This window comes from Alnus glutinosa, chromosome 7 (genome assembly GCF_958979055.1).
Source record: "Alnus glutinosa chromosome 7, dhAlnGlut1.1, whole genome shotgun sequence".
NCBI lineage: Eukaryota > Viridiplantae > Streptophyta > Magnoliopsida > Fagales > Betulaceae > Alnus > Alnus glutinosa.
In genome coordinates, this window is record NC_084892.1 from 9,301,811 (window position 1) to 9,327,450 (window position 25,640).

The 25,640-nt window shown below is 35.7% G+C and overlaps 2 protein-coding genes across 3 annotated transcripts; one reads left to right on the top strand and one right to left on the bottom strand.

Annotated features, from left to right (window-relative positions):
- Window positions 1–992: 992 nt before the first annotated feature.
- LOC133872369 (prolycopene isomerase, chloroplastic) lies at window positions 993–7,992 on the top strand. Its single transcript, XM_062309868.1, has 14 exons — window positions 993–1,970; window positions 3,207–3,413; window positions 3,567–3,666; window positions 4,292–4,374; window positions 4,541–4,597; window positions 4,674–4,826; window positions 4,934–5,012; window positions 5,215–5,363; window positions 5,467–5,601; window positions 5,758–5,871; window positions 6,215–6,325; window positions 6,418–6,526; window positions 6,774–7,009; window positions 7,585–7,992. Exons 1-13 carry the CDS (start codon window positions 1,194–1,196, stop codon window positions 6,845–6,847), a joined length of 2,148 nt encoding a protein of 715 aa, XP_062165852.1. The 5' UTR covers window positions 993–1,193; the 3' UTR covers window positions 6,848–7,009; window positions 7,585–7,992.
- On the bottom strand, window positions 7,333–18,563 carry LOC133872368 (ABC transporter G family member 22). 2 transcript variants are annotated; one of them, XM_062309866.1, is made up of 11 exons: window positions 18,480–18,563; window positions 17,661–18,038; window positions 13,597–13,667; window positions 12,545–12,780; window positions 11,769–11,924; window positions 11,396–11,579; window positions 10,826–11,134; window positions 9,979–10,266; window positions 8,836–9,120; window positions 8,646–8,753; window positions 7,333–7,846 (listed from the first exon to the last, which is right to left on the bottom strand). In XM_062309866.1, the coding sequence occupies exons 2-11, from the start codon at window positions 18,025–18,027 to the stop codon at window positions 7,625–7,627; spliced, it is 2,226 nt and encodes a 741-aa protein (XP_062165850.1). In that variant the 5' UTR covers window positions 18,028–18,038; window positions 18,480–18,563; the 3' UTR covers window positions 7,333–7,624. The 2 variants fall into 2 exon arrangements, with proteins under 2 accessions (XP_062165850.1, XP_062165851.1); XM_062309867.1 differs by lacking the exons at window positions 13,597–13,667; window positions 17,661–18,038; window positions 18,480–18,563 and adding an exon at window positions 12,932–13,151.
- Window positions 18,564–25,640: the final 7,077 nt, after the last annotated feature.

Sequence of the window (25,640 nt, forward strand, 5' to 3'; positions counted from 1 at the left end):
AAGATGGCAAGACTAAAAAATAAACATTATACAGCAGAATAAAAGCCAAAAAAATAAAAAACTATGTTGACTCTCTTGAAGAGGTCACTGCAGGCCTGTTATTATCGAAGGTTCACAAACAAATTCAGGCTTGTGACCTAGAAGGTCTGGTGTAGTCTCTATAACATCAATGGGGTTTGGCATCCGACAAATGTTTGTGCCCTTGCTGCCATTCCCGAGTGTTTCAGGGTTGGTCAGGAGTACGTAAAGGGACTGGTTTTTAAAGATAAAATTTTGGGAAGGGAGGTGGATAAGGGCCTGGAAGTTATGCTATTTAATGAAGGCTAATGTCTCTTGTACAACTGTTGTGCAGGAGAGAAGAGACATGAGTGGGTTTTACGTGAAACCCATGTAGTGAGAGCCACCACGTGAAACTCACTCATGTCTTTTGATTCCTTTCACACTATTGTGTAGGAATCATGTCTCTTTAATGAAAGAATGGAGTTATGTGCGGGAGAAAAAAAGAAAGAGATAAATGACAGAACATTGCAGATCTACCAAACAAAATATAAAAGATTAAAAACTTTATATGTGAAAAGGAACCATAAAGCTAATGAAAGATCTTGAAGGACTTAGCAAATTGAAAGCAAAACTTTTATCGCCCCATTAAAACTTCAAGCATGCTTACTGAGTTCATAGGTTGTCACTTGTCTGTCTATATATATATATATTCAAGAAACTTGTCCGTCTATATTAAAGTTCAATGACAATTTTAAAAATTATATTATTATTAAAATGACACAAAAATAAACTTATAGAATGGGGTGGTAGATACGGTCCTTCCCAAAATACAAAAAGAAAAGGCAAAAGAAGGAAAATGCTTTCCGACCTATTTGCTGCCATGCGTGAGGGATATCGATCATCCCTCGTACTTGACAGTGGACACAACCACTGCTCTACGACAAAACCCAACGGCCAACTAAAAAAAGTCTAAAATAAGCCCAAAAGGCAATGCACCCCACTATCCAAAATCTTTGAATAACAATTTTTCTTATTTTCGCTCAAAATGATTTCCCATTTGTCTCATCTCCTTGAGGAATCATGAAGTGGAATCGCAACCAACTCACCAATCAATCCTAATACAGAAGAAATAATAACAAAAACCAGCCATAGCCCAAAACCTCCATCCCTTACCAAAGCGAACACCCAGGAACATGTCACTCTCCCACTCACTTTCCATGCCTCAATTTGGGTTTTCTTCTATGCCTGCCAACCACAATTCCCAGTTTTTCAATCACCATAGTACCACAAAGTTGGGCACCATAAGACCCACAAACTCAAAACACAAATTCAACTTCTTTGTTAATAAAAAACCCACAGGTTTCCTTTGTTCCAAGCTCTGGGACTTCAACTCAGAGTTTAACAATTTTCAGTTTTTTGGTGAGTGTTATGCCATACAATCGAATAGGTGCAGACCCAGAAGTCAAAAAAACAAAGTTTTATCTCTTAAGTCTGCCCAAACCCTAGCTCTCAATGATTACCAGCCCTGTAGAATGGTTTCAGGGTTTTTCAGTACCATACAGTTGGGCACTTTCAGACCCAGAAATTTAGAAAGCAAATTTATCTCTGGTGGTGCCCTGACAATTCCAAATTCCAATAGTTTCAAGCATGGTAGTGGGAATTTGGGGTTTTGCGAGGTGAATTGGAGCAATAAGAATTTTGTATTAAGGTCCAAATCGGTGTTGAGTGTAGATAAAGCGGTAGAGAGAGAGGAAAGTGGAGGAGAGCTGATTAGGGAGAATTCTCATGATGCAATTGTTATTGGGTCCGGGATTGGAGGGTTGGTTGCGGCTACACAGCTGGCGGTGAAGGGAGCTAGGGTTCTGGTTTTGGAGAAGTATGTGATACCTGGTGGGAGCTCTGGGTATTACCAGAAGGATGGGTATACGTTTGATGTTGGGTCCTCTGTGATGTTTGGTTTCAGTGATAAGGTCAGTTTTAGCATGGATTCCTTGTGTTCTTTTGTACATTGCGCTTACTCATTAGCTACTACTAACAGGAACTTTGAGTTTATGATGATTGAATTAAAACTTGTTTCATATCATAACATGGGATTTTGAAGAACCATAATGGTGTGAAGTGATTTTTGGAGAAGTGGGAACTAGCGTAACCTCGGACAATGCCATTGTATTGTGATAAAAAAACTATCTTAGTTGAAAGGAAGTCTATTATTTGTCTATATGAAGAAATTAGAATACATTACATGGTACAATCAAGAAGAATTGACGCCCTGTATCTTATTGATGGGAGTGCTTACCATTCCATAAGTCATACTACTATTGATTACAATGTTTGGTGTTTTAGTATGTTCAATAGTAGGAACTTCATGGAAGTTTAAAATTTTCAAATCCATGAACAAGTTAGCTGGAATTTGAGGTTGAACATTAGTTGCATGGATTTAGATCAATTCCTGGTAATTTAGTTTAAGTTTTAGAACCATGGAGCACATATTATTGCCATAGGAAATTTTATTCATGAGACTGTCATAGCTTTTAACTGTCAAGCATTGTTCTATATTGCTCTATGTCTTAGGCAATCTATTGGAAAACCCTAAAGTAAATGAGAGAAGTGATATTACTAGATTAGTTTTAGGCAACTTGTTGGTGATGGACATGAATTTCCCTTACACTTCAGTATATGACTTGTGCATCTAGAATAATCCTATGTCTCTAATTCCTATTATATTGATAATGTAGTATTTGTAAATTGGGGGAAATATATTCTGCTTCCATCAATCATAAACATTGAATGCTTTTTTGGGTTATATAACTTATGTATGATTTATTGAACTTTCTTTTGGTTGGATTTTTTTGACACATTAGATTTACTGCATTTTGTCAATATATGAATAAATCAAGTTAAAAAGATACCTGTATCATATATATTGCATTCACTTGCTTTATTTATTATTACAAATGATTTGAGCATCTACTTCTAATCTTCTTAATTGTGTACATGGGGTTGCACCATCTTGTTATTATCAGTTAAATTACATAATAAAATATACTTGATCTTCTTCACTGCAGATGTTATTTTTTCCTTTAAATTTTTTTTTTTTTGCGCCTTTTACTGTAGTTTGTCTAGTTATCTTAATAATTATCTACCATTTTTCGGTTGGTAGTCTGCACAGAACCCTTACTCTTGATGTGTTCCTCAAATCTGGGCAGGGCAACCTAAATCTGATAACCCAAGCATTGGCAGCAGTTGGATGTGAGATGCAGGTGATACCTGATCCAACTACTGTCCATTTTCATTTACCCAATAACCTTTCTATCCAAGTGCACAGAGAATACAGTGAATTCATTGCAGAACTTACCGATAAGTTTCCCCATGAAAAGGAAGGGATCCTCAAATTCTACAGTGAATGTTGGAAGGTCTATTTCAGTTTTTATTTTTTTTTTATTTTTATTTTTTTTGAATTAGTGGAAGGTCTTTTTTTATTGCGATGACCACAACTTCCTCTGGCTGTCTTGCCTCCACTTATAATTTATTACTCATATTAAGGAACTTGTGTACATATTGGGTAGATTTTCAATGCTTTGAACTCATTGGAATTGAAGTCACTTGAGGAGCCAATCTACCTTTTTGGACAGTTTTTCCAGAAGCCTCTCGAATGCTTGACACTTGGTAATCATTGTTTTCTTGATTTAGTTATGTAGCTGTGAATTGGAAAACAATGTCATAATTGTAGAAATTATTTGGGCATTGGTTTATCTTACTAGTTCCAGTTGGGATATCTCTTGGGCAATAATTTTGATCAATTGCTAAGTAAGTGTCACGTGCGTATGTATTAAGATTCTTATGTAGCAATGGCGGGAAAAGTAATTGAGACAAGGAAAGATGCATCTCTAGGCCACTTGATACTTGCACTTATCTGCTGAAATTTATGAATATGCCAAACGCATTTTTCATTAAGCTTAATAGAAGTTCATCCGCACTACATGAAGATGTGATATTAAACTAAAGATCATTGCAGTACTACCATCATGTTTATTTTCTTGGTTGGTTCTGAACTTGAGAACCTTAATGTTGAGATCTTTGCACTTTTAGTCCCTACCATTTGTGTATGACCCTTGTTCGCAACACCCTGTTGGTGGACCTTCTTTGTGGACTATGGCACATATTTCCAGTATTTGTTTATTTTTACACTATTGACTGTGATTGCTTCCCAAATTTATAATTTCTGTTTAAGTGGTCATGTAAAGTTTCAGATCTCTTAGTTTTGGACTTAAATATATGTTGTCCTCTGCAGCCTATTATTTGCCTCAAAATGCTGGAGACATAGCTCGTAAGTACATTAAGGATCCCCAGTTGTTGTCTTTCATAGATGCAGAGGTGGGTTGAATTGACTTTTTTTATCCTATTATAATTTTTATTAAACAACTATTTAATTATCTATTTAATAGCTATGGCTCATCCCATTGATCTCATCTGAATTTTTTTTTTTTTTTTTTTTTTTGTGTGTGTGTGTGTGTGTGTGTGTGTGTGTGTGTGTCTGCAGTGTTTTATAGTGAGCACAGTCAATGCTTTGCAGACCCCAATGATCAATGCAAGCATGGTAAGCTGTTAAATTAGCTTTTCAGGCTATTTTCTGTTTATTCTTATCTTGTTTCTTCATGTATTTTTTGTCCCAGGTTCTTTGTGACAGGCATTTTGGTGGGATTAACTACCCCGTTGGTGGTGTTGGTGGAATTGCAAAGTCCTTAGCAAAAGGCCTGGTTGATCAGGGCAATGAAATATTTTACAAGGCAAATGTGACTAGCATTATAGTTGAGCAGGGCAAGGCTGTGAGTTTGACATTAGTCTCAAAATAAGTGATGCTTTAATATCCAGGCTTCATTCTATGTCACAAGGATGTGTTGTCGCTTATTTTATTTTATTCTGCATTTTGTAGGTAGGAGTTAGGCTGTCAGATGGAAGGGAGTACTTTGCCAAAACCATAATATCAAATGCTACTAGATGGGATACTTTTGGTTAGTTTTGGCAAGGAATTTTTAAATGTTCATTGAGAAATACTGCACACATTCTCACTCTCACACTCTCTGATGTGGCAGTGAAAATCACCATTAGATCCAATAGATGATGATCCTTTGTTGCTTTGTTTCTATTTCATGTGCCAGTTTGCTTAGCTATCTTGCTGATAATTTAATTACTTTGAACTTTGATTTTGTGTAGGAAAACTCTTAAAAGAAGAATGCCTTCCAAAAGAAGAGGAAAATTTTCAGAAACTTTATGTTAAGGCTCCATCTTTTCTTTCCATTCACATGGGGGTTAAAGCTGAGGTCCTGCCACCAGATACGGATTGCCACCATTTTGTGCTTGAGGTATTTCGGTTCTTTCAATAGCTTCATTTGCTTGGAAATTTTGAGGGCCTACAAATAAGTGTTTTTAAATTAATAATTTGTCTTCACTCAAAATTTCTTTTAGAATGACTGGACAAGATTAGAGGAGCCATATGGAAGTATATTTTTAAGCATTCCAACTGTTCTTGATTCATCATTGGCTCCAGAAGGACGTCATATTCTTCACATTTTTACCACTTCTTCCATAGAGGAGTGGGAGGTAAGTATATTACTGTCAAAATTAAATTGAAAGGTTGTCTTATGTGGATCTTTAATTCCCACTCTGTCCTCTTTCCCCAGCACCTGCTAAATTTTAGCTGGGGTTCAAAAAAATATGTGACATTTCAAATAACGAAAAAGCTGGTCTACTTTCTAGGGTCTTCCTCGAAAAGACTATGAGGCAAAGAAGGAGCTTGTAGCAGATGAAATCATAAGCAGATTAGAGAAGAAACTATTTCCAGGGTTGAGGTCATCAATTGTTTTTATGGAGGTATAGGCCTTACTGTCATACCACTGAACAATATTGCAAAATTCGTTTAACAATTTGCAAAATGTGTTAATTTAAAACTGAACTTTAGTTGCAGAATGCTATATGTAAGTAAAGGTTAAAATTGAAATTTGGTTGCAAGCAAATCTGCTATGTCACAAATGTTTGTCTGCTCAAGGAAAAAAAATGACGAGGTTATATATTACTCTCCCCCCTTCCTCCTCACAGTAGCTTTGGTTAGGCTACTTTCTCGCACCCCCAGTTTAATGCAGTTGGCTGCATAGGATTTCTGCAACTCCTAACTCTTCATAAAATTATGTAAATTTGAAGTTTATGATCATGGCAGGTAGGAACACCAAAGACACACAGGCGGTTCCTGGCTCGTGATAAGGGTACCTATGGACCAATGCCGCGCAGTACACCGAAGGGATTGCTTGGAATGCCATTCAATACAACAGTAAGTTTAATTATAAGCTATGGTGGGTCATTCAGTAACTAGTTTTATAAGCATACTGAATTTTATGGCTCATGCAATTATGTAAACTGCAGGCTATAGATGGTCTGTACTGTGTTGGTGATAGCTGCTTTCCAGGACAAGGTGTTATAGCTGTAGCCTTTTCAGGAGTAATGTGTGCGCACCGAGTAGCTGCTGATATTGGTGAGCAAGAGGCCTCTTTCAAAATAGAATTAGCTTGTTAATGGCTGGAAATGATCTGGCTGATCCTCTTTCACAGTTTAATTACTTATATTTAAGCTCACAGTTTTGACTTGGTATAAGCTCACACTAGAAAAGGAAGCTCAAATAAGATTAGTTCCAGGAGGAAGCTTTGTCAAAATTTTTGAATTTTTTAACAAGATCTTTATCAACGAGCACTTCTCATTTGCCTAGATCTTTTCTTTGACAGGGCTTGAGAAGAAGTCTCCAATATTAGATGCTGCCCTCCTTCGACTACTTGGTTGGTTAAGGACATTGGCATGATATACCATATGGGGAAAACATGAGATTCCGATTATCAATTGGCTGCAAAATAATAGCTTGCTTGCCTAATGGCTGCGATCTATAACAGGTTGAGGCATGAGAAAATTTGCTATCATTTTATTTTTTCTCTGGAAAGGTCACCAATCATCGAAGCCAATTGAGGTATTTTGCGCGCCATGGCTATTTAATCAATGTCGGCTCACAGGATTGCCCTGTAATTCTTATTTGCTTTTGCTAAGCTGACACTATGCATACGAGAATTGTGGAGTTGTCTACATCATAATTATGTCTCTTTTGCTGATTGATTTGGTAGCGGATTGCTGATTCTTTTATGTATAGGTCTAAATGGTTACTCTTGTAATACACTGATGCAAAATTTGATAAATTTTGCCTTGCTGCATTTTCCCCTCAGTCTTATTTACTGGATTTTAAAATTCATTCCTAAAATCCAGTAGTAGATAGTAATTGTGGTTACACACGTCTACTTTTTACACATAAGTTGTAGTCAATTACAATTAATACAAAACTACTGTTTTTAATAATAAGACCACCTGTTAACATGAGTTTAAGATTTGCCGAGGACATATCTGAGAATTCTGCATAAAGTGAAATTGACTTACACGCCTGTGGAAACATGTAGCATTCTCTTGGTGCTATCTATTTGAGATGGTTTTTGCTCATCGATGAACCTTGCTAGCATATACTAAGTCAAATGGTTTTTGCTCATTGACACTCAGGTCTTCACGAGATAGCTCCTGCTTTGCAGATTGCAACTTATTAAGCTCCAGATTGGAGCTTCATCCTTCTCAAAGAAAGGTATGCCAGAAGACGGTAACCAAAAACCATGGCCACCAGGGCACAGACCTCTGTCAAACCATTGTCTAGTCTCATCCCATTTATGCTGGGTGTAATGTCTTCATACTGCACCTTCAGAAGAAGCTTGTATGTGTGGTAGTTGAAGGATAGATAGCGGATCCAAGAGATGAATATTGGAACTTTCTGTAAAATTGTAGAGAATGTATTGTTATTTCTGCCCTTAGATTCATGTAGCAGCAATTGAGAGAATTTTTGTTAAGAATCTTGGACTGTAATATTTATGGTGAGGAGATCATCTTTTGTTTTGATATAATACAGTATTAATCAAATTACATCTTGAAGGAAAAATTTAGGCTCCGTTTGTTTCGGCATAAAATGTTTTCCATTGTAAAATATTTTCAGGAAAATCAAAGATATTTTTTATATTTTCATTCAATCATATTAACCTATAAAAATCAATTTTTATTCACAACATAAAAATATAAATATAAAATAATTGCTTGGTGGTGGTCCGAAAGTGGTTCAGTGGTGGTTTGGGGGTGGCTTGATAGTGGTTCGAGGGTAGCTTGGTGGTGGTACGAGGGTGGCTCGGTGGTGGTCTGGCGGTGGTCCAACGGTAGCTCGAGGGTGACTCGGTGATGGTCTGAGATGGTTTGCTGGTGACTAGGAGGTGACCCGAGTCTATCTCAAAAAATGATTTACGGAATTTAAAAATGTAAATAATTTTTCGAAACTAAATAAGTTTTATTTCTCAAATCCAAAATATTTTCGGTCGTACAAAACACCAAAAAATACGAAAAATGTTTTACAGAAAATATTTTATGCCGAATCAGATGAGCATTAGTTGTTTTGGCTTAGATACAATGAAGCGGATCCTTTATTTATATAGATGAAAGTAAATGCAGATTTTGACTTCCAACTTTGCATGCTTGACATGTCAAAAAAAAAAAAACACACAAAGACAAAAAACATTCATGCTTACCTTCACAAAGAACCCACCAGCCAGCATGAAGGTCATCACAGTTACTGAAGCCAGAGTTGTTGCCCTCTTTAAGTCCATCAATGTAGCCCCAATAGCTAGTCCAAGTCCCTGTTTTGCAGCTAGTCATATTTAATTGCATACGGTATTGTATTTATGGTGTCATCTTAATCAGTAGCTACAGGAGGCATACCTGAGCTGCCACGATGCAGAGGAAGACTGTAAGCATGCTTAAGAAAAAGGGTCCAGCACTCCGTCTCAAGCCTGCCATAAAATAGACGACAAGATGGAATAGTACTGGTAACATCAAGTCAAGTGGAAGGTCGCTTGTAGTTCTAGCCACAAAATATGCACTTAGTCTATACATGTCGGCTGCTCGTTCCTTGCTCAGCATGGCTCTCTCTTGAGGAAATGTGAAGATTGCTGTGAAGACAGGAAAGAATCCCCAGAAGACACCAATGAAGAAAAGCAGCCCTGCCTGCAAGGAAGGTAGGTTACGCTCTATGTTTGATTGAATATTTCTGCATATATTACTCGCTAAAAAAAAAAAAAATTTCTGTAAATGCACAAGAATAGACTATACAGTTAATGCTTGCATGAGGATGGTTACACTGCAAAACGATTTAACCATTTAAAGTTCTTTTGACCAGGCTTCTTGAGATAGTACATTGAGTAGCTTAATCTTATTACTTTAGAATCTCATTGTTCCCATGAAATGGAAAGTTAGGAACGGATCTTTACTTCAGCTTGCATTAAATAGCTTCTTTAGAAAAGATAAGAAATAGAAATGCCTCTTTCCTTTTTGCTTGGTTTGTTTTCTTTTGCCCTTTTGATTACCCTCTGATATGTTTAACCGTCATCCTTTTCAACCATTCTTCATAGGCAATATGTAGTTTTATAATTAGACAAGAAAGTGAGAAATGAAGAAATCTTATGCACAATGACAAACAGCTCAGCTCTGAGAACAAATGGGTCTATGGATGGCACTGGAGAGGAATACCTAGTATGGATTGAATGCCTGATATGACATTGCAAAGGTAAAATAATGTTTGATTGAGTTGGTAAGGACATGTATTGAGTATAAACAGATACCTTATCAGAAGCTATGGAATAGAAACATGAAATGAAGAGTGGGACTAGTGTAATAAAAAGCCAATTAGCCAATTATTTCTGAAGACATACATGTCCGACTTATTGCTCTTTTTGTACACGTAAAAGCTGTTTATCTGTTTGGTATAGTGACCGTGATTGTGGTTTATTTGGTGGAATGTAGAGGAGAGTTTTGAGTACCATAGAAGTCACTCAACTTGTATGCTTTAACAAGAAAATGGTTTACCTGTTCTTGCAGGTCTTTTTGGCTGTTACTATCAGACTGCCACCAGAGTAATCCCAAGATAATTGCAGTGGAGAGAACTTGAGTGATTCTCAACAAGCTAAAATAGTCATGCCGCCGTTCTTTGATTCCCCTCCAAAACAATATGGAATATTGTTCCCACCAGCTTGCCCCCCATTGTCGCTTTGGAGAAGACACCTTCGATTTTACCTCTTCGTCCAGGGGTATTGGAACCATAAGTTTCTTCTTTTCCTTTTCTGCAACCCGCGTCTCATAGGCCTCCACCAGATACTGCTTTTAAATAAAATATTCATTAGGCAGAACCACAGGTAGCACCTGGCACAACACTCACAATTATGTGGAATTCGATCTTCAGATGAGGAAAACTAAATTCCACTTTTTGCCTCTTCAAATTTTATGCAGGGGCATATACATGGTCTGAGCACTTAGGTTTATTGAGGGCATTTCCTACAGAGGGAAACAGTGTGCTACTGGAGGCAGCATTCAGCCGCCACTTTATGGGTTTACTAGGAATTTTGTTCTTTACTGTCACATTTGTTTTGTTGGACTGGTGGTGATTCTGGTCACTTGTTCTATGAAGCAGCCATATATTTTGAGCATGTCAAGGAGTGTCGGTGAAGGGGTTTGCTACATGGTTATCGTGTAAATGTCTGAATCTCTGCCTGGATACTTCTATAATTGTTGTTTTGGTGGATCAGCCTTTTTTATTCCTGAATCGTGTTGAATGCTCTGATAATTTATAGACATTTAAGTTTACAAGGAACAAAAATTTCTACTTTTAGTGTCTTTCTGAGTTGGTAATTTTAAAACCGATAAAGACTTATTTTACCTCATGCACTACTGTGGGAGATGGTTTCCCGTTCCTCGTTTCAGTCTCTGAATTCTCCGTTTGAACTCTGTCCTCTAATTCTGATGGTACTGAGACATCGTGTAGGTTTCCATTTGCGAGGTCTAGCAAGAATTCTGCTGGGTTCATGGCAATTAGAGGAGAACATCCTATGGATGAGAAATACGCCAATGCTTCTGATGCTTTTCCGAAGTACAGCAAGCTCCCTTTGCCAAGAAGGATTAACTTGTCAAATTTGTGGAAGAGTCTGCTTGACGGCTGGTGAATTGTTGTTACTACTGTTTTTCCAGCCTGCCATAGATTTGGAACAAGGTATTAAACACAATGCCATTACTTTTATAGGATCACATTGCCCCATAAATTTCTTGTGATATAATTTCCACATGAAACATGCTTGGTTTTAATTTCCAGGGTAGATTCTAAAACCTATTCAATTTCAGCATGGATCTGGGCATCTAAGAGATCACTCTTTGAAAATGTACAGGAGAGAAAATAATGGTTTCTTCAGAGTTCAGGCTGATGAAGCTGTTTAAGGACGTCAATGTAAATTACCTCTGCAATGTCGTGTAACATCTGGACAGTCCTTAAAGCAGTAGTAGAATCCAAGCCAGAGGTTGGTTCATCAAGAAACAGAAGGGACGGGTTGATTATGATCTCATTGCCAATACTGACTCTCTTCCTCTCTCCACCTGACACTCCACGAACAAAGGAGCCACCAATCATAGTGTCTTGGCACCTGTGCACATATTTCTCTTACTGCATTAGCTTTCAAGAACAAGCTCAACTAATGGTTGTTTGCTTCAGCACCCCTTATTTATATCAAAATTCTCTAATTTTACTAATAGAATGAATGCTCCAATGCTTAATACTTGTATACAAAAGAAACCCCAAGATTCAATGATAGTGGGGAAAGAAGTAAGCTTACCTCTCCAAACCTAGCTCATAGATTACATCTACTGCTCGTTTTTCCTTTTGCTCTCTTGTCAATGTCTTTGGGAGTCGTAGGAGGGCAGCATAAGTCAGTGTTTCCTTCACTGTTAGGTGAGGAAATAGAACGTCGTCTTGAGTCACAAATCCTATCCTGCCACACGTTTCACGTTATCATGATGAACGTTTAAGCTTTGTTTCCTACATCTCCTCACCATTTGAAATGGAAATGAACAATTTCATGTTCAAGATTATGTTCTGTTGCATCTAACGATACATATGGTGACAAGTCATTTTTAATTTTAAATTATGTCAGGACATTTACACCATTAGATCTTGAAATCTAATATTGAACATGAAATGGAGACTGGAGAGGATCCTATTCCCTCTACTGAAGCTTATTCTAGTGTTCCTTGAGATAAAACTTGAAAAAATTTATAGTAGTAAAACCTTTTATAGGTTCTTAATGGAAAACCATTTTGATTCCTAGAAGGTTAACCAAATCCCTTATGCTTAAGATTTTTTTTTATCCAAAGTGTCCATTGTTACTGCTCTTTCATTTGATCCGACTGTTTTGATGATCAATACCTTTATTTTGAGTTATTAATGTTGAGAAATTCTTGTAACTGCACTACTTATGTATTACTGCATGCTGGTTATGCATTAGCTGTGCTCTGCAGAAGATTTATATTTTACTTTTTGAAAATATAGAGCAAGAAATTATTGATTATTTTCTTTTGACAAAGCAAATTAAGGCTAAGTTTATATTCTGACCTGCTTTTTAGGAACTTGGAGTAAGGCTGGTCATTGTAAGTAATGGAGCCACCAACAGTTGGCTGCCTCAACCTGCCACCAAGCAGATTTAGGAGTGTCGTCTTTCCACTTCCTGAAGGTCCCATCAATGCCAAAACCTCCCCAGGATTCACTGAACCGGTAATGCCATTTAGGATATCCTTCTCCTCACTTGTTCTCATTCCTTTTAGAATTACCTTGTATGTCACATCTGTGAACTGCAATTTCCAAATGTACAAGAGTAAATTGGTCACATATTGTTGGTTTAGCAGTTCATAAAATAATAATATTTATGCATAATATTGCAACAAGCTCACAACAATTATAAATAATAATACAAAATGCGTAATTGAGGCACGGATATCTCACTCTCTTCAAGGCGTTTTGCGCCGGCCACCACCGGAGAATATTTCAAGAATAGATCTCAACCGATGTAGCGGGGTTCATTGGGGTCTACACTATACCATACAGCAAAAGTTCCACCAAAGAAACACTCTTCTTAACTCTCAAAATAAAATAATATCTCTGTATGACATGTCATATATCTTTCCATTCTATATGAAGTAGAGCTATAAAACACCATTATATAGACCATGGATGCATTAAATATCAGCATAGTGGAGAGATAATTACAAAACAAAAGAGATAATTAGTAAAGTAACAATCATTTGATTTAATTAATGGGTTATAAATGTTTAAAGTTGAAGGCTGAGTGAAGATTGAACTAGATTTTGATTGTTGGAAAGTCTTGTACATAAAGATCATATAGGATGAGACTCTGTACAAGACTGAACCTGGCCATGCTATTGCTAGCCATGCATCATGTATGTTCTATGTGTGGGCGTTGATGCAAAATCAATCTCCATCATGGCCTGTCCAAATACATAGTATAACATCAATCAATCCATGCATATATTAAACAAATGCAGTTTTGAACACCGGTACGTGCGGTAGAAGGGTAAAGGAGAAGCTCCATATATGATATATATATATATATATAACATAGCTTAGCAGCCTAACACTATTGTTGTTACCTTGAGATAAATTGGCAGCGTTGGTTCTGCTTGAAACCTCATGTTGCGTGTCCCAGCTTCAAGATCCTCAGCTGCGATCACATACATGTCGTAGCTAATTAAGGTTAATGTCTGCAAATTCATTTCATGCTAAGCAATCATCACGAGTTAGATGGTCATGTGCTATTAAAACAGCATAATACCACTTTTTTGATGTGAAACTGACAATAAACCCTTGGATCAGTATTATATCGGCAAAAGTGAGATAAAGTGAGGAATATAATGACTCGTATTAAAAAAGGAAAGCTATTATTGTACGGAGATGTGTTATTTGTACGCACTTTGTAAACACACTTACAGTTGGTGTGAAATCCATGTATATGAGATGGATCACACATGTTAAAGTATTAATGAAGTGATTAATATTGTTTGTTCCGACCCAATTTACTTCAAAATATTCAATTATTTATAATGTTTCACTAAATTTAAATTTGAATAATCTGCCTCTTAATTAAATAATGAGATTATTTAAAATTTTAATTATATTTTAAGCTCTCTAAGATTATTACGTGATCATAGAAAATATGTAAAAGGAAAAAAAGGAAAATGTTAGTGTGATCAATGGCTCCGTGATTTTAGCTATGATTATGAAACAATATGAGAGACAATTCTATCTATGGCTACCACCGAAGAGCTGAAATCCCAATTCAAACAGCATGGTGATTTTTTTTTTTTTTTTTTTTTTTTTTAATAGAACACCTTGGTGATTTGAGAGTAGGTGTTATTAGTCGTTAATTTCTAAGATATGGGGCCCGATCATCCTTATCAATCGTTACTAAGATCAAAGCCTCATTGTGTCTTTGGACCCACTTTTGACTTCCTTTTGTTCGTTACCACACAATTCAACAATAATTATGTGACTCATCATGTGTGTGACGTGAAAGATCATATGTAAGAAATATCATAGATATTTTATATCTACATAGATGTTAACTATGATATGACCTAGCCTCCTCACTCTCTCTGGTTCTCTCCTTCAGAGAGAGTAGGCTTCTTAGGATATTTTTATGCCCGTTTAGTAATCTCCTTTCCCTCCCCTCCCCTTCTCTTAAAGGAGAATTTTTTTTTTAGTGCGAGTAAAAAGTGATTGATTTGATATAAAGTAGAAAGAATTTATATAGAAAAGTAGAAATTTTTTGTTTTGTAGTGAATTTTTTTTATTTAAATAATAATAAAAAATTGTTGATATGATATAAAAAGTAAAAAAGGTTAAGAATGTTTTGAGTTGATTTTTTTGGGAAAGGTAAAAATAAGGGGAAGGGGGAGGGGAGGTGGTTATTAAACAGGGCCATTACCGGGGAGGGAGGTTTCACGCCCCCTCCTCCCGATGGTGGTTACCTCCTAGCCTTTTTAGGGTTATGGAGTATTTTTTGTCCATTTCTGGTGTGAACCAGTGGATGTTAGGTCTCTCTCAGCTATTAGGGCTGTGGAGTTTTGTTCCCTCCGATAGAACCGGTGGTGATTGATCTTCCCCTAGCCCTCTCAGAACTTTCACCTTCATTTATATTTTTTATGCCAGATCTACGCATGTCCGTCGAATTCTGGGAGACACACACCGATTTCTAGCGAAGACAGCCCCTACCGCCAGCTGGAGTTGAGTTTTTCTGTTTGTTTATGTTTTTCCCTTTGTTTCTCCGGTCACAGTCTGCTTTAATATTTTTCAAATTTTACTGAAATATCTATTGGCTTGTAGCTAGATCAACCCTCTTTTCATTTTAGAGTGTGTTATTGTAAAGAGAGGCTCAAATGTTGTTTCTTTTAGGGTTTGTGTTTCTGCCTAAGCAGCTATTTTTTAAGTCAGATCCTTTTGGCTTTGAGTGTAGGGGGTTTTGTCCCTCTGATTTCAAGATGTATGCTTTCGGGTCTTTTCAACATTAATGATAACACATGTTATTTGTTCAAAAAAAAGATATTAACTATGATGAAAGTAATTAATGTTATACGACTTTTACATAATTGAGATGATATGTCAGCTTTTGAATCAGTAATAACTTATAAAAATAAAAATTAAAAACTGATTTTCACTAATACGTTATTTTTATTGTATATGAGTCTATTAAATAACATTTTTAATATTTTAAAATATTTAGAGAAAACTTCACTTATAACCTTTAATCTTTCATCACTTTTACAATTAAGTATTCAAATTTTAAAAAGTGTCAAGTTATGGTATCTATCGTTCAATTCTTTAAAATTCCAACCCTCCTTTAGAATTTTCCGTTAAATCTTGTCAAAATTTCTAAAATACCCCTCTTTTTTTTAGGAAAAAAAAAAAATCAAAGATTTAAATGTTGGTCAGAATTTAACGGAATTCACAAAAATACCTATGTTTGAATCTTTAAAAACATTTATAAATCTTAACAGATGATTGAAATTAAAAAAAAAAATTGAAAGATAAATACTTTAAATTAACAATTTTAAAATTTTGAGTATTTAATTATAAAAATAATAAACAAATCAAGAATTATAAATTAAAAGTTTTCAAATATTTAAGTTAGAACCATGAGAAGGGCATAACCAGTCCATGATGGTTAACTTTAGAGGATATATATGTAAAACAAAAGAATGAGAGAGGGGGATGGTGGGGTTGGTGTCATGGTAGGTAAATAAACTGAAAGCCAAATAACAAAAAGCTATACACACTAATGAAACACCACACACTTCAGTGTCTTTTTAATATCAACCTCCGAAAGTGCGACCTTGACAGCAAAAAGTGTCGCACCAATGACTAAACTCCCACTATTTTAGTATTTTTCTCTTTTCTCCCAAAAAAATAAAATAAAATAAAAAAAGACAACAACAAAATACGGCAACCAAACAAGCATCAAAATACAAAGAGGATGATACAAATTTCAATAGAATGGAAGGGTTTTAAGTGTACGAGACATTTGGGATTGTAATATATCGTTACGTTTTTGAATTTAACATTAATGACGGCCCATTTTATTTCATAGATCGCTCCTTCCGTTACTCAAATTCATAACGTGAAATTAGTTCTGATATTAAATGATACAAACTTCATGTAAAAATTATCTTTAAAAACTGACTTGTAGTAGTAAGATGCCTAAAAACTTATATACATATGATTAAGACAACACTTAAACCATATGAGACATTTAAGATCGTACTAAAAAGAGGATTTCTACTAAAACTCGAACAACTTAAGATAATGACCGCAAACCTTATGTATCTTGACTCTCGAGTAAGTGAACCCACGACCCCTCTCTCTCTCTTTCTTAAATTGTCTAAATTTTTTCTTAGAAAAGTCTAAATTGGGAAAATACAAAGTGATTATTGACTATACATATAGTAAAAATTTGGAGCCTTGATAGGAGTACGTACGGATGTTTTGCTCTTTTCCTTTTCAACCCAAAACTTCCAAGAAATGAGTTAATTAAGAGATGGGCAAATGTTGCCTTTTGGGGGAAGTGGGGGCCATTTCTCACCGGAATCACATTTTCCCAACGTCGCTATAAACCTTTTTTAAAGTCATAAACCGGCAGTTTCTGTTTATTTTGTGGAGTGAAATAAAAGTTGGGAAGCCCCCCTTCCCCCGCCCCCCCCTTTGCCTCACCTTTTTCCCATCATCTCACATCAATCATTTGCTCCACCTCTCTTTCCCTTTCCCCAAATTTGTCTTTCAAAGCATAGAAAGACCGAAATACCCCCCCCCCCCAAGACCATTAAACAAACACTTCTGTTACTTTTTTAATGTTTTTGATAAGTACTTGAATTATTAATTCAACATATGCAAGAATAGTAATGCCCAATAAATCAATCGTGGAATGCAAGTGGCATTGCAAGCACCAAGGATATATATATAGTTGCTGTAGCCGATGTTTAGTGACCTCAAAGACGACCAAATTTTGAGTCGGATAAGGTTTTCTCGGCTTGGAAGACGGTGTTTTAATCTGGTCTATTAAATTGATATATATTTTTTTTATATAAAAACTAAAATTAAATGTTATAAAAACACAGATAATTTTCTCAACCCAAATTGATGTAAGAAATGAACAAAGACTTACGGATGTCATCGTCGCTAAATGGCTTGGAGTCGGCTATTTCATCGGGAGGCATGGTGAAGCCGGTAAAGGAGAATGAGAAGCCCAAGCTAGCACTGGAGGCTCGGCTGAGAGCCGCACCGCTGCTCACTTCATCGAAATCAAACTTCATTTGGGCACTTCTAGACTTCCTAATGTGTGCGTTTCTGCTGCTGCCATTAGTGCGCCCTGGTGATGCCACCATCATGCGCCTGCTAGACTTCCTCGACAGGCTTCCGCCGCTCTCCCCCGAGGCCGCTCCCGCAGCCTCGCTCGACGGCGGTGACTTAAACGCCGCTGCCGTCTCCGCCACCAATTGATCGGATTTTGCCCTCGCCAACCCTTTCTCCATGTTGATCGCCGCTGCTTGTTACGAAGACATAGCAAACACCCACAAAAACAACACTTAGAAAGACTCATAATGCTGCATATATGCCGCACCAAATTGGCAAAACCAGATAATGTAACATATGCATGTGTGGTCCGATATAAAGTTGTCTTCCCTTTGCACTGACATGCCAAAAGTAGTAACTGTTCATTATATATTAGAAAATGTCACATAATTGACACTTAATTGTAGTTATTGTACTTCAAAGGTTTTTAGAAGAAAAATTTGAAGAAGACCAGGAGGGAGAGAGGGAGAGAGAGAGAGAGAGAGAGAGATCTACAAGATAGTAATTATTGTAGGAGAAGATAGATAGATAGATAGTTCAAGGATGGATGGGTTAAAAGTAACATGATATGATTTGAAGAGTAGAAGAAGATGGAAATATATATATATATATATAGTTTGATTATCCATACCTTGAATGACTAAAAGGGAAAGGCTAGGAGTAGGAGTAGAAGAAGACCTCAAGAAGAAAGCTGTTTTTTGCTCCAGCTACATGTACAGCACCCTCATAGTGCGTCCACTTCTTATAAAGAGGCTAGGAAAACGCGAAGTTACCAAAACGCCCTCCCACTTCTCAACAAATTAATTACTTTACTCCCATAATTGTGATTACAACTTGACGGACGACATAAGGACATGAGAACAGGTGGATGAACGATGATGAATCTTGCGTTTCAAATTCATCGTTTAGTCCGGCCATACTTGCCGTACACGTGTTCGGACAACTTTTGTTTTCCTAGTTTGCATGGAATTTCTTGGGTTTGGTTAATTCACGTATAATTAATATATATATATATATATATATATATATTCATGATACGATGGCGTCGACTGGGCGGTCGACTGGTCGAGGATGGAGTCAACAGGAATACTTTTGACATTAATGAGTTTTAAACTTATTAGATCGTGGTTGATTGCGCCTGGCCTCCTAATTGATCAAGTAGGCCGGAGCGAGACAAGGCAATGTGGAATTTCTTTGCTATTTCGGATCGGAGGGCCTGCCTGTCGAAAACATGAGGCCCTGGTTTGATCTTAGATTACCTGTTCGACAGGGAAGCACTACTTTTGGAGTTTTCTTCATACTCGATCATGTGCATCTTTTTCTTTAATTTCGATCGTATTGGATTTTTGTACGATAGATATCGACTAGATTTGGCTGCTAGTTTTTGCCATTACGTGTTGAGGATAATGAAGAAGAAAAATGATGTATACAATACTATTCTATCTCTTCGTCATCCTGATATAATTATTGTCGTCATTTATTTGAATTTCTTTTTTATTTATGCCTATATATATATATATATATATATATATATATATATATATATATATATATATATATATATATATATATATATATATATATATATATATCCATTTTTTACAGAAAAAATACGTACTCGTATGAATTTACATTTATACATACGCTATAGCAATGATCATGAAGAAATTATCTCATCAAATTTTGATGGACAGTATCTATATATATTTCAAGGATATATAGTGGTATTTAATTAATTAACAACCCAATTTTAGATGAAGTTTAGGAATTATGATGCCTTTAAGAATGTTGCTAGTAAAAAATTTCATAAAATAGCTAGAAGGAATATTTGTCAATGTTTTACTGATCTTGCAAGGAAAAAATAGAGAGTTAAATCTCACGCGAGATCTTTGCAGTACGTTTGACGACTAAAAACCGGGATTTAGTGTCGTTTAAATCAAACAACGCTTAATATATACAAAATTGTCTTCCTTTCCTTCTATCATCAAGATCCATTCTTAATTATTTTTTTAAATAAGGGGTTTTTTAATTAAACGAAGCACCTCAATCTCTCTTATATATGCTCTTGTTGTCCTCTAATTGTATTTTGGAATACTTTCTTAATTAATTAGTAATGATGATGCAGTTAATCGCACTATCAACCTTAGATAATGAACACGTGTGAAAAATAATGAGAAAGGTCGAAGACTTGTCAGGGGTCTCGACAAAAATGCCTCCTATGAGAATAGGACAAGCGAAATAATTTTGCCCAATTGGATATGGGATAGTACTGTTTAGACTTAATGCTTTGAACATAGACAAAAGAAACTAGGAAATTAATTTCTATAAATACAAGTTTTACGACACAATACAATAAATGTATAATAATTTGGTTAAACAGAAAGGGTATAATTGTAATGTAAGGGGGGCGGGTGTCTTTGTTGAGGATGAGTGGTCTCACATTTGTACTTGACGTTGATGGGCACCGAAGAAATTGAGAACGGACAAAATCACTCAAAAGGACAATTTTGGTGGATCCTGATGGTAACGAGCTCTCGGTCGGATGGTGGTCGGTCACCTTCTGTGCACGACGACTTGTCGTGTGCCATTTTGATACTATAGGGATTTAATTGTAAATAAGGTCAATTATATGAACTAATCACGCGTCATAATTTTATTAGTTCTTACGCATCGTATATTTCAAGAACTTTTAACTTCATTTTAATACTATAGGGAGATAATTACAAATCAAGTAATCCGTAAGGACTAAGTTTTCATTTATTTTTTCCTATTTTAAAATATATATTTGATAAGTCTATTATAAGTTATTATTAAAAATATATATATAAAAGGTTATAATTCACATAATTCTATCATATATATATATATATATATTGTTGGTACATTTTCCGATTTGGTGACTGTCGCATTTGCTCAGATGTCTAAGTTAGATTCTACTAAACAATTTCAGGGAGTATTGAGAGCAAAGTAAAGTCATAGAGATCAAAGTAATTTCGTACCTAGGTCACAACCTATTTATAGGAACACAGTTCTGAGATAATTGGAGTACTCTCATACAATTTCATTAGGAGTCTAATCCCTATATTATATGGGATCAAACTTATCTTCCTAAGAGTCCATTTCGGGTAGGATTTCTTGTCAGCTGATTTCATGTAAGTTTAAGGTATCTTATCCCATATTTTAAGGGATAATAGCTTATTCCGAAAAACCTGGATAGAATCCTTTTGCGGCTTGATGGGATGATAAGATCAAACCTTATCCCCTGAATTCCAACCATAATCTTAGGATGAACTTTTCGTCATGTTTTATCCATATCGCCACGTGGTGATCTCGGGAAAGTTGTTTCCCGAGACCAACTAGATATGGCATTCAATGTGTTCTTCTAGCATTTCCGAGACGATGACAATCCGAGACTAGAATGACCAAGCGAGTCTTATCAGTTAAGTTGGACTTACTGGACTCAAGGCTCAATCGTGGGCCCACTTGGATTTGGAAATGATAATTTCCCCTACATATATCAATCATGATATTAGTCCCAAATATTTATTTGTGTATGATTAGAATTATCCTCTTTAGTATTACAATGTTGTGTTAATTAACCTATATAGGAGGAGGGAGCATATCCCTCATCTCCCTTTCTATTTATACTCTCTGCTCCTACCCTCTTCGTCCCATTTTAGTTTTTTTTTTTTTTATTTGTAGGTGTTCTCTGACCAGATCAGCAATTTTGACATCTTCACTATGCATCTATCTATCTACCTCCATATTATGTCGTTCATCTCCTCCCTGACCGCTGTTGTTGTTTGCTAGTTGTGTTTTTGCTTTGAATAAGAGTTTTATTCTCTTTAAATCTGTCATCATCGGTGATCTATGCGATAAAGGTTAGTAAGGTGTGAGGGGTTATTTCTCACGGCATGGATAGTTCAATGTGAGGGGTTATCTCTTAGAACCGATTTAAATAATTTTTTAGAATATTTAACTACCATTGTCTTAGATCTAGTTTGCTCGAAGAATATCTTCTCTTTAACTATTTTAGTATATGGGTTACAGAAAATAAAAATCACAGATAACAATTTATTGTAAGAATTTTGTTTGTATTTATAACTATATAACCTCATAGCATGTTATGTTTTGTAATGTAAGAACTTTATACTTGTTGGTACATTTTTCGGGCATGGAGACGTGGCAGCTTCAGATTGGTTCTTCTACCTGTGACTTGCAAGACAACAAAGGCCCAGCCAGACGCCCAAGTTAGTTGGGCTCTTGAGAAAGAAGAAGAACATATTAAATGATATATATTACCTCTTTAACTATTAGGTGTGTATATATAGGCATCATCTCAATTGCTGAGATGCACAGTAAAAGTTTCATAATTGTACAATATAAACAATAATCAGTTATGATATTTTGACACCCAATGAGGTGTGTAGACATTAGGCGCAGGGTTCCGTGCTGACACCTGATATGATTCCTGATCTGATTTGGTCAACTAATAAATACTGGAGATCCTAATAAATGCTGATGATCTTGGTTATATCCTACCTATTTGCGTCCCGTGGGTATAATTTAAGCATGTATCTTGAGCACATAATCCAAGCACTTTATGACCCTTGCATAGTCTAGGTGCTGTGTACTCCAAGGGTGTAGCCGTACAATCCAAGCATACATCCGAGAGCCTCCTCCGGGCCCACCTGGTATAGGGGATAATAATTCCCCAGCAATACTCGTAATATTTGATTAATAAAATACTCCAATTTTCGTTAAAAAAAATAATAATAATAAAATATCCTCATTAACCACAAAAGTAGTAAACCATTTATAATTATTAGCTCAAGTATTTAATCGGATATTAGAATTAACCTCGCTAATGCCAAAAGTAGCCTACCAACTTCCTTGTATTATTGTATAGCATGTTTCGTTTTCCTAGCTAGGTTGCTAGTTGGCCGGTAATCACTAATCATTACAATATGCAGGGACTTTTATTATATTATTGATAATTATTTATTAATATACATTTTATAATCTATATAAAACATATTTTTTTATGAGTATTTAAAGATTTAATCATAAATAAATATCATACTAATGTTTACGATCATATCTCTATATTTTTTCTTTCTTTAAAGATAATAAAAGAAAGAAGAAAAAGAAAACTAGTTGTCGATCTCCTAATTAATAATTAATGCAAATGCAAGGCCACGTAAGGACAACACACACGCGTACGTACACACTCTCTTTCTGTCTTTCACTATAACTGAGAGGGGCGGTGCCGGCCCCGGGAGGGCAAGCCACGTGACAGGGACGTGCCGGTGAGAGAGTGACAGAGACGGGCAGTCTTTAGGTCCAGACTTGCAGTTGTCCCAAACTCAAAGCGACCAGCTTAGCCGTCATTCCCTCGCCACGCGTACAGTCCAGAAACGGCTGTGGACAACTCATCACGCGTTAAATTTGATGGCTTTTATTCACCACCGCACATGACTCGACACGTGAGCGCACAATCCACGTGGATCGTTTTTCACAACGTATCAAATCTTTTTCTCCTCTTTCGGCCTCTTTTGAGTTTTGACAAAGGGAATTATCACGTTAAAAAAGTTTGATTATTTAATGAAATCGACATTCAAGAATATACCTTGCAAGCTGTTACCTGTTAGATTAATAATATTCTATTTTTTATTTTTTATTAATTTCAATTTTTATGTCGGAACTCATTTTTAAATATATACTAATTTTAATAAATTGATAACTATCAAGCATTTTTTACTTTTCAAAACTCCTATTTTATTTTTTTTTACTAGGTTAAACTTATGGAATAATGGTAACAAAGCAATCATATTTAAGTTTGGAGATAATTGCACCATTAGTCCTTAAGGTTGGTTTAAATTACGAATTACTCACTTGTAGTAAATTATAATTATAAATCACTCATTAAATCTGTTTTCATCCATAAATTAACAGAGTTGATTAAAATATTAAATAAATAATCAAATTTACTGCCATTACTTTAGGAGTAGCGGTAGAAACCAAACTCAAAATAAAGTTGGGTGGGTTTTTGAAAAGTGGAAAAAAAAGATGTTGTGTGGTAGGTGGAGTGTCATGTGCTCGATGGATCGATGGATCGATGGATGTATGTGGGGTATTCCCACACATGCATGCACGTTAATTATTGCAAAAATATGTGATTTTATCCAACACTTTTTTTGAGGTTAATTATTTTTTAGAATTTATTCTACGATTTTGTTGCTTTAATTTATTACAATACATACAGTAGTCTTTTTAATTTGAATTAAGATCCCCTCAAATTTTTTACCCGAATTTGATAGAATTCGGGCAGGTAGTTGTGAGTGAGCATTTATGAGACCCACCTGACCAAATAAAAGTTGGGCTGCCCAACTGCTTATCCGGTCAGGTGAATCTCATAAATGCTTACTCACAATAACTTGCCCGAATTGTATCAAATTCGGACAAAAAATTTGAGGAGATCCTGATCCTGGTCTTTGTCTCGTTTGTTAGTTAATTACTTACCTTTCAATGCATGCTTTCATTATGTTAATTAATTAGCTTCTGGTCGGGTGGCCGGACGTCATTTAAGATCGAGTACGTAGGCCAAGGGTCTGAGTTCCCATCTTATATAAAGGATCTTAATTTATATATATATATATGCACGCACTTTTCTCTGTTTTCTCTGTGTTTGTTGGTTGAGAATATTATATATGGTGGTAAATAAATAAGTTTGTTCGAGAACTTATTTGATATTCGCTCGTATAAGTTTGACAAAAATATAGTTTGTAAAAACAGAAATTTGCTCATGAAAGTAGAAACCCATTTAATTATTAAATGAGACGTACTCGTATAACACTACAAAAAAATAAGGTATTCGCCACGTGACTACAGTATTCTACAGTAGCAGTTACTGTAGCCACATGGCCATATAGCAACGTGTCTTCCAAAACACGTTGCTATATGTAGGAAAAAAGCCGAGGTAAATATTTGGCCGCGTGTAATTATTCCACGTGGCCATGTGGTCATGTGTATTAATTATGCGTGGCCACATAGCCACGTGTACAAATTACACGTGGCTAAAATATTCATATTTTTTATAATTTTTTCAGGAATTGAAATTTTTTCAAAATTTTTTTTTTTTAAGATTTAAAATTTTAGTCACGTGTTCTATTGGCCACATTGCTAATTGGCCACGTGGCTTATTGCCACATCACCAATTAGCCATGTGGCAATTAAGCCACATGGCTAAAATATTCATTTTTTTTTTTTTAAGATTTAAAATTTTAGTCACGTGTTCTATTGGCCACGTGGCTTATTGCCACATCGCCAATTAGCCACGTGGCAATTAAGCCACGTGCCTAAAATATTCATATTTTTTTAAAAAAATTTTAAGAATTAAATTTTTTTGAAGATTTAAAATTTTAGCCATGTATTTTATAGGTCACGTGGCAAATAAACCACGTTGCTATTTGGAGGGAAGGGACGTAAGCGGGAGTTCTCTTAAAATTCAAATTTGAGGTTTCTTCCTTTTTGTTTTTTTATAAATTTTAAGTTTTCTTTTACTTCTTAAAAAGCCGTACCATGCCTCTCAACTCTCCCTCACTCTCTCTCAACGTGAACGAATATGACCACATGTTGCCTTTCTTTTCTTTTTTTCCTACATATCTCTCTCTCTCTCTCTCTCTCTCTCTCTCTCTCTCTCTCTCTCTCAATATTGAATTAAAAAAAAACTCTCTTCAACTCTCTCTTCTTCTTCCTCGTCTCTCTCTGTCTCACTCTCTTTTCTTTTTTT